We start from the raw sequence: 9,740 nt of genomic DNA on the forward strand, positions 1-9,740 counted from the left end.
TGAGGCAGTTCTGAAGGCAAAAGGGGGTCCAACCCGTTACTAGCATGGGGTACCTAATAAACTGGCCAGTGAGTGTAGATTGACCCTGAACTGGTTTTGGTGCCTATCAGTTTGCAACCATCACTGGGAACATGTTCAGCTACTGCAACCCTGATGTACCCTAAATTTTACCCACCTTTGATCAGAAGAAAGGAAGGATGGATGAAAACTACAATGCTTCCCAACTGTATTGTGTCAACAACTAAATTCCACATCACAGAGGGTGTTCTCTCCTTTCACTGTATAAAGACTACAGCATAGAGTGTGTGCCTATAGGCAGGAAAATAACTGTAAAATTCCCCCCATTTGTGTCGCACTATATATTCAGCTTAAGGAGCTTGGGGGGGAGAGCAATCATTATACAGCAGAAAAACCACCTAATGAACGACCTAATTAATCCACAACCCCCCACCACCTTGTGCGAATGTGCGCAAAGACGCATCACTTTCACACACACGAATAAGACACGCAATTAATGAACGTTTAGTTCTGAGGATCTGCCCTCAAAAAGTTTTAAGGCAGTGTATAAGATGAGGGAGGAATAAAGAACCTTTTTTTTTTTTATAAGGAGGCTGTTTCTGTTTGGTGTGATAGAAAAAGTGTGTGAGCGCGCGCTGGAGGAGTGTGGCGAGGGTAGGGGGGAGGCGCGCGCAGCCCAGAGATGCTGTTTCTGAGAGAAGAGCAGGTGTTCCATGAATTACCATACAGCTGAGGACACGGGGAGCAGCGAACTCCCCACACACAATCACACAATGACCAAACATCTCCCTCATGTTGGCCGCGCGAGTGGCTGAAGCGCGCGCGCGCACACACACACACACACACACACAGCGTTCTGGATAACCCAGAACTAGAAGCTTGAAGCAAAACAGAAATGGAAAAAAGCAAAAGTCCGGCCCCTCAGCTCGTCACCACTGAATGCTTTCTTTCAAACTTTTTTTTTCTTCCCTTTTTTTTTCTTCCTCAGAGAGAAATTCTTCCCACAGTTAGGAAAAGCTGAATGTAAAGGCTGTTTATGTGGGCTGGATAGTGAAGGAAAACAATCAGCTTCCCAAACTAGATCTGGAAACGGTTTTCCACTCTTTTCTTCTTATGGGAAACTTTGGAAATCAAGCTTCTTCAAACAAAGAAGCCTGCTGCACTATAAGGCAACAGCTGGGCGGATCAATGCGACCACGTGCCATCAACCACGTGTGTCACTACTTTTTCCCTTTTTTTTTCTTGTGGTGGGCGGGGGGCTTTAGAGAGGGGGGGGGGCATTATATCTAAATATCCTGAAAAGCGGAATTCAACATGATTCCATCTTCCTATTAACCCTTCCTTCAACCTTTGAAAGATATCCAAGGAATTCAAAGTGCAGAGAATGAGCAGTGAAGTTATTGTTTATTCATGCAGACCTGATCTTCACATTGTTCCACATTTACACAGTTAGTATATTTGTGTAAAGGAATTTTAACCTGCCTTTTTTTTAACCGTATTGCTCTTTATTTCCTGCTTAAAATGTGAATATTTCTTGAAATCTGGGATCTAAGGATGGATTCTCTTCATCACTCTGTCTTGGTGCCACACTTTTTCCACCCTATTAAATTTAGTTTTCTTTTGGGTTAACTTCTAAATCTTACATGTGTATCACATTTTAGCTTTTTTAGAAATAAAATAATAATAAACAGGGGCATCTATAAACATCTTGAAGGTGGTTTAGACTTCTTTTCAGTCCAGAATCTGCTCAGTGGGAGGTAAGGCTCCGGGAAGAAGAGGAGGAGGGGCCCATTTGCATGTTATTACCATAGCATGTGTCAGGCCGTATAAAACAGGCAGCAAGCGGCCTTGGCCGGAGACAGACGCACAGTTCACGGTGAGGAGAGACATTGGGGAGGGAGGTTGTAGGAAGCATGCAGGACCAGTGATCAATCCGTCCTCGGGTCAAACCAAGACCTTTGCAGATTCCTCACAGAACAGCATCTTTACGCATTGGATTTAAGCTTCAAGTCGGACCAAAGGAAGGCTTTTCTTTACGCCTGCGCTATAAACTCCCACATTTCTTCTTCTTTTTTTTTTTTTTTCGTTCCCCCATCACCCCCCCTCCCCTTCTTTGCCTTCACGGAGAAGTTTTTGGGATTTATCCTCTTTTAGTTCCACGGGACATGAATCCCAGCAGCGCGGCGCGCAGCGGCAGCAGTTGACTGAAACAACACAACCGAGCTCAATGCATCTTTCTCAAGGGGACTGAAGAGGAGGAGGCACCCTGAGGAACAGCCAAGTCCCCAAACTTTTTTTATTTATTTATTCCTTATTTATTATGTATTTATTTAATATGGAGCGCTTCATTTTGTTGACTCTCACCGTCATGTTGATGCTGCTGTGCCAGGTAGGTCTTCAAATCTGTTTCCTGCTATAATTCAAAATGCCCCCCCCTCCTCCCTCCTCCCTGCTCTCCATCCACCACCATCACATGTGTGATGATAACAGGCTTATTTCTTTGGCAGGGGTTTTGTTCGGGAGTTTTTGAGCTGAAGCTGCAAGAGTTTCTGAACAAAAAGGGGGCGCAGGGCAACAAGAACTGCTGCAAAGGAGGCCTGACCTCCTCCTTCCAGCAGCAGCAGTGCGAATGTAAGACCTTCTTCAGGATCTGTCTCAAGCACTACCAGCCCAACGCCTCCCCGGAGCCGCCCTGCACCTACGGCGGCGCAGTGACGCCCGTCCTCGGCTCCAACTCCTTCCAGGTTCCCGACGCCATCCCGGAGAGTTCATTCAGCAACCCCATCAGGATTAACTTCGGCTTCACGTGGCCGGTAATTTCACCTGCTGTTGGTTACACTGTCAGCGGCGCTGCGGTTCGCGCCTTTTTAGTTGAATCCGTGCGTAAAAGTGTGAGCGGCGGTGCGCGCAAAAGGCTGAGAGCGCATCAAGTTTTCCTTTTTATTTTAGGGTGGGGTGGGGGGGTTAGTTAGCAGATCAGGTTAGGCACTTTGCATTCAGAGCAGTGAGTGTTGCACTGTCGCCTGGGGTCCTGCTTGGTGTTATCAGCACGCTTCCGCTGGCCACCTGTCTCACCAAGCCATTTGTGTTCCCAGGGGACCTTCTCACTGATCATCGAAGCGTTACACACAGACTCCAAAGACGACCTCTCCACAGGTAGGAACTGAATCCTGTTTTCCCTTTCTAATTCCACTTTCTTCCACAAACCAACTTTTTTTTATTTATTTTATTTTTTACATGCTCACTTTTTAGAGAACCCAGAGCGCATTATAAGCACAATGACCACCCAGAGGCATCTGACGGTGGGAGAGGACTGGTCCCAGGACCTGCACACCGCGGGGAGGACCGAACTCAAATACTCCTACCGCTTCGTGTGCGACGAGCACTACTACGGGGACGGCTGCTCGGTGTTCTGCCGGCCCAGAGACGACGCGTTTGGACACTTCACCTGCGGGGAACGCGGGGAGATCGTGTGCGATGCAGGCTGGAAGGGCCAGTACTGCACAGAACGTAAGTTTATTGCTGGAAAACATCACATGTAACCTACTAGAGCGGTCAGAGATGATGCAAGCATCCATAGTTTAGATTTTTGACCCAAATTTACTGAGAGAAAGAACAATAAAAAGCTATTTTCTGGCTCTCCAAGTACCGTTAGAGGGGATCTTGTGGGTAAACACCACGCGTCCCCCCCCCTCCCCTTTTACGCACACACACACACTGCTACTTGATTTATTCTAAGGAAAGTTTTTTGGAATAATCTCACGCGTGCCATAAATTTACATGCTGCCTTCCGATTGGCCGGTCCCCGAGTGGGCCGGCCGATGATTGGCTGAGGCGGGGGAGGTATTGTTGAAGTGGGCAGCTGCCGGCAGAGAGGAAACAATGGGGCAGCTGTCGCGCACTGGCAACACACTCGCCAGCTGTCCACTCTTATCTGCCCCAATCTGAGACATTAAGGGGAGCGTGTGTGTGAGAGAGAGAGAGAGTGTGTGTGTGTGCAGGGAGACTGAATAAAAGAGTTTTGACCTGCAGCAAAGGAGAAGAAGAAAAGGGAGGGTGATGGGGTGAATTCAGGGGTCTGTGTGTGAGTGTGCACTCAGGGGGTACACACTCATTCACACAGTGCCTCTCTGTCTCCTGCAGCACTTTAAAAAGAAAGTTCTGGCGATGAGATCAGGACACTAAGTTTGAAGAAAGAGTGGAAAAGTTTAGGAAAAACTTCTGTCCACTCTGTTGTAGCTAAATGTTGGGATTTATCTTTTCCACCTCTAAATAACATTAAAAAAACAAGAAAAATGCTGGATAAAAAAAACAAAAAAACAACACATGATAAAAATCTATTTAAGGTTTATGTGTTTCTAAACGGAGAACTTTCTCCTCTCCCCTTTCGCTGCAGCGATCTGTTTGCCAGGATGCGATGAAGAACACGGCTTCTGCGAAAAGCCTGGCGAGTGCAAGTAAGTCTCCTCCGATTTAACGGGACGGCGTCACACACAAGGTAACATGAGTGGACTGACCGGTGTGTTCCCTCTTAATTGGACAACAACAGGTGCAGAGTAGGATTCAAGGGCCGCTACTGCGACGAGTGCATTCGTTACCCGGGCTGTCTCCACGGGACCTGCCAGCAGCCCTGGCAGTGCAACTGTCAGGAGGGCTGGGGGGGGCTGTTCTGTAACCAAGGTGAGGACCAAGTCTCATGAGAGCTGGGGGTGATGAAAGATGAGGGAAGACAGACAGAGGATGGGGAAAAATGCTACTGGTTGATGGGTTATAGAAGTCCCGGCATCCTGGGAGTGACTGGGACACAAACTAACCCACAAATGAAAGGATGTTACTCACTAAAAAACTTGTATGATATCAGTTAGTGGCAGTTGGGTTAAATATATATGATCTTAGTAAGATCTTAAGATGGATTGCAGAGAGACTAGCAGAATACTTGGCAAGAGATTTTGTCAAATGTCTTGCAAGACAAAAGGCACTGTGTCACTTTGGTCCATATGTTGTGCAGAGCCTAATCCACATGTTCTGCTGTGTCTTTCCAGATCTCAACTACTGCACTCATCACAAGCCGTGCATGAATGGAGCCACTTGCAGCAACACTGGTCAGGGCAGCTACACCTGTTCCTGCAAGCCTGGCTTTACTGGAGCCAGCTGTGAGATCAAGGTCAATGAATGTGCTGGAAACCCATGCCGCAACGGGGGAAGCTGCACCGTAAGTGTGCTTGAGTTGTTACAACTTGATGAAACAATTGAAACTTTCTGAGTGATTTCTAAATCTGGCCCAGCCCCTGCCTGGCCACCTCAGACAAAAAGCCAAAAAAGCCTTTAAAACAGGGGTCTTCAACGTTTTCCACGCCCAGGACCCCCAAACTGATGGCAAGATGAAGCGGGGACCCCGTAATTATATATATTGTATTATATTGTGTTCTATCAAACTGGTCCTATAGTCACTCTATTACATATGGAGTAATGTAACAAAAGTAATTTTGCCCTGGAATTATTAAAGTATTTCTGATTCGGATTCCTGGTTGATGGGACAGGTGTTGTGAATGAAACGGTGCCCAGCTTGAAAGAGCTCCTGTGTGTCGCTGAATGTGTGCATTGATGACTGAAAGGCATTTTCTGTCTCCATTTATCTGTTTACTACAGTGTGTTGAATTCATGTTAATGTGGATTTAAAGACATTTCAATTAGCGGAAAAAAATTGCATAAAATAAAGTCTAATCAACCAAAACTTTCGTGACCCCCATGCAGAACCCCCTGTTGAAGACCCCTGCTCTAAAATATTGCATGTGTAGATAAAAGTTTGATGTGTACATTGGCAGCGGAATTGGAACATCTTTATGTTAACACTATGATTATTCTCCCCCGCACAGGATCTAGAGAATACATATAAGTGCAGTTGTCCTCATGGTTTCTATGGCAACAACTGCGAGCTAAGTGCCATGACGTGTGCCGATAAGCCTTGCTCCAATGGAGGCCGCTGTGCTGACAACCCCGATGGAGGCTATTTCTGCCAGTGCCCCACTGGGTATGCCGGATTCAACTGTGAGAAAAAGATTGACCACTGTACCTCCGGTCCCTGCTCCAACGGTAAGACAAATTCATTCACAGCTAATCAGTATTCCCATGAATTTCATCACATCTTAAAGTGTGCCAACTCTTTGAGGTGCAAACAATGATACAAAGGCTTCTTCTCCCAGGTGCCCGATGTGTGGATCTAGTCAACTCGTACCTGTGCCAATGTCCAGAGGGCTTCACTGGCATGAACTGCGACCAGACGGGTGATGTTTGCTCAGCATACCCTTGCCAGAACGGTGGGACATGCCAGGAGGGACCCGACGGCTACACCTGCACCTGCCCGCCCGGATACACCGGACGCAACTGCAGTTCCCCCATTAGCCGCTGTGAGCACAACCCTTGCCACAACGGAGCCACCTGCCACGAACGCAACAACCGCTACGTCTGCGCCTGCGTTCTAGGGTACGGAGGCAGAAACTGCCAGTTCTTGCTTCCGGAACATGCTGCGATCCGAGGATCGGAGGTCCCCTGGATGGCCATCTGTTCCGGTGTGGCCATGGTGCTGCTGTTGTTGGCGGGATGCGCCGTGCTGGTCGGATTTGTCCGATCAAAAGCTCAGCAGAGCGTACAGGCAGAGAGCGCAGGTGAAGGAGAGACGATAAACAATCTGACCAACAACTGTCACCGTGGCGAGAGGGACCTTGCAATCAGCGTGATGCCAATGCCAGGTGTCAAAAACATCAATAAAAAGATGGACTTCTGCAGCGGCGACCCTGAAGAAGACTCTTCACCTGGAAGGAGCAGCTACAAAAGCAGACCTCCCCCTTCAGACTACAACCTGGTGCGGGAGGTGAACTACGAGCAGGCGGCCAAGGAGGCCATGCTGGAGGCAGCCTGCGAGGAAAAGTATCAATCGTCGGACTCGTTGGAGTTTGAAGAAAAACACAGCAAACGTTTAAAATGGTAATTAGTAAGAATCTGAAAGTCTGTTCAGAAATTCACACGTAAGCTGTCAATTAAAAAAAAAAAAGCTAACATTATCGGTTGTTTTTTCTCCTCAAAGCGATGCATCGGAAAAGAGAGCCCCAGAACTGTCTGCATGTGCGGACACCAAGTACAAATCTGTGTTTGTGATGTCAGAGGAGAAAGACGAATGTATAATTGCAACTGAGGTAAGACCTTTAAGGAGATCAGAGTCTTTTTCCTTAAATTTCTGCCAAGTTCAACTCTAATTTCTGTTTTTATTTCCTTTTGTACATCTCCAGGTGTAAGAAGCCACAAAATGGACTTCCCGTTGCTCATTTGCTCTATGGGAGAGTTTTTATGCTCCCTCAGATGCTGCTCTAACCCTAGGGGGAGATGTCCCGCCTTGAGACTGCTGCTGATACAGAGACGTTTAACTGATATTCAGAGTGAGCTGGTTCTCTACTGGTAACTAAGTGTAGACAGCGGCGGCCTGTGGGATGAGAACTGGCACTGTGGAAAAAAAAAAGGTGACTTTAAAAAATAAAGTTTACAGTTGATGGTAAACTGTCAATAAGCTTTCCGTTCTGCCTTTCATTGGAGATTATATTAAGCAAGCATTGCCTCATGGCGATAGAGTATTTTAGAAGTTTTGTTTATGCAACATTTGCAGCCAGGCCTTTTCTCTAACCCACACGCTGTTGCTGAGCGCAGGAACTGCATCAAACGGTGGATGTTTGGCCATACTGGCCTGCTCTTCACAAGGCGCTTTACATGGGCTGTGCGCCCATCGCTACCATTGTGAAGACTGTATGTATACTTGATGACTGTGTTAACTGAAGTGCGTTTTCTCCCCCCTAAGTCCTCCAAACCGTTTATAATATAGTATTCTTTCAGGAAGAAAAAAAAAAAATAGATTTAAAAAAGAAAAAAAGAAGTGTACTTTTGATACAGATTGTCCGTTTTGTAAAATAAACCCAAGAAAGTGTTGATTTAAAATTATGATTTAATTTATGTTAATTTAAAAAAATTTGTGTTATTTTTATTTCATAATGTATATTTGTTTGTTATAATTATTTAAGTTGCGTTCTTTTTTTAAATGATATTTGCAAAGGCACTTCATGTGAATGGGATTTCTGTTGTTTTGCTTTCCTCTTTTTTTGTTTTTTAAGAAAATGTTATTTAAAATGAAAAATGTAACAGTTTACTGTTTGTGAATGAAGGAATTAGCCAAGACTATTTTTCCAAATAAATATTGCTAAACGTGACATTGCATTGGGTACAACTTTGGTTCCGTCCATCTGTGCGCACTCCCAACAAACACGTCCCTTAAGGGCTCTGTGAGCAAAGTTAATCACCAACATCTGCTGCTTTCCCCTGGCCACCCCATGGTGGGCCTTTTTTTTATGCCGATGCTCTCTGCTAATGCCGGGAGTTGAAAGTGTCTCCCTGGAGACCAGCGAGGAGGTCTATTCATGGAAAACAATGTCCTTACACTAGATTTACCGCTCTTGCTTCTACTTCCACCAATAACAGGTAAATCATGGCTTTGAAATTTAGATCTACGCTACAGAAATGCATAAAAAGACATCACACAGTTTGGAGTTTTTCCTTTTAACTCACTTCCTGTTTTTCACAGCTATAATTTTAAACTGGCTGCTTTGCAGCTAAAATTTACAGCTTTTTTTGTTTCTCCCAGCTGGAGAACTAAAAAAAAAAACCAAACCAACCAAAAGAAACAAAAAATTATAGCTTTTAATTTCTAGTTAACTCATTAAGTTCCTGCTAATATTTTTTTTAGATCCTCATAAAGATGCAGATTGTGTTTAGATGTGACTGTAAATCACCAGCAGGCTTCTGGTTTGGGTTAACAACCCTGCACCATTAGAGCAACAGCCTTCTGCAGACAATGATGGAATTGACAATGGAGCGCACAAAAGACACCCCCCCTCCCCTTGGGAGGGTCAGCATGTCCCTCGGCATGCTGGGAGAAAGAGACTCACAGGAACAGATGTTGTTGAGTAACAGATGCCTTCTGGCCTGAGTTTAGCCACCAACTCTAAGGCTGTTGGGCACCTGGGATGGACCGTCACATTTTAGGAGCACGGATGATCAAATGAAACAGAAGTCTGGAGGGATTTTGGAAAGAAAAATATATTTTAGTGAGTTTAATTTAAATAAACAGCATTAAAGGTCCTTTATCCTTTTTTTTAAGTCACCTTCAGACAAATATATTATAAAATAACACCTTCCGGAATACTTAGGTATCCATTTGTTATGAAATATAGTTCTTTCTTTCAACCTTTGTTATTGTAAATATACTTTATGATATTCCTATATAAGTATAGGAATATCAAAGGCTCTTTACTGTTTGCTTAGCATACAAAGAGGTCAGGAGAGATGCTGCAAACTTTGGACAGCATCTTCTCCTGCTCCTCTCTTCCCACTCCTCTCCTCATAGACTTAGTTGTGGTATTTAAATGTTCAAATTCTGCTTCTTTATAGGTCATTTTAAATTCCTCGACAAAAAAGACCCGAAAACCAACTCATCCTGATAAAATAAGGTTATATACATCAAGCATCCACCCTGATAGTGTATAAATAGCTCTTTTTGAGCCTAAATAGAATTTTAGATAGAATTGATAAGCAGACATAAACTGATATGGCGCCCTCTGCTGGAAGTAAATATCAGAAAGCCAGATGGTGACAAGGCAATTGGATCCTGATAGAGGCTGGCC

At 45.0% G+C, this 9,740-nt stretch overlaps 1 protein-coding gene across 1 annotated transcript; it reads left to right on the forward strand.

Annotated features, from left to right (window-relative positions):
- Positions 1 to 1,865: 1,865 nt before the first annotated feature.
- LOC107098690 (delta-like protein A) lies at positions 1,866 to 7,521 on the forward strand. The gene is made up of 11 exons (XM_015396479.1): positions 1,866 to 2,407; positions 2,526 to 2,831; positions 3,114 to 3,174; positions 3,271 to 3,528; positions 4,415 to 4,475; positions 4,568 to 4,698; positions 5,061 to 5,230; positions 5,895 to 6,111; positions 6,222 to 7,002; positions 7,103 to 7,211; positions 7,305 to 7,521. The coding sequence occupies exons 1-11, from the start codon at positions 2,339 to 2,341 to the stop codon at positions 7,308 to 7,310; spliced, it is 2,169 nt and encodes a 722-aa protein (XP_015251965.1). The 5' UTR covers positions 1,866 to 2,338; the 3' UTR covers positions 7,311 to 7,521.
- The last annotated feature ends 2,219 nt before the right edge of the window (positions 7,522 to 9,740 follow it).

This window comes from Cyprinodon variegatus, unplaced genomic scaffold (assembly GCF_000732505.1).
Source record: "Cyprinodon variegatus isolate N-32 unplaced genomic scaffold, C_variegatus-1.0 Scaffold800, whole genome shotgun sequence".
Taxonomy (NCBI): domain Eukaryota; kingdom Metazoa; phylum Chordata; class Actinopteri; order Cyprinodontiformes; family Cyprinodontidae; genus Cyprinodon; species Cyprinodon variegatus.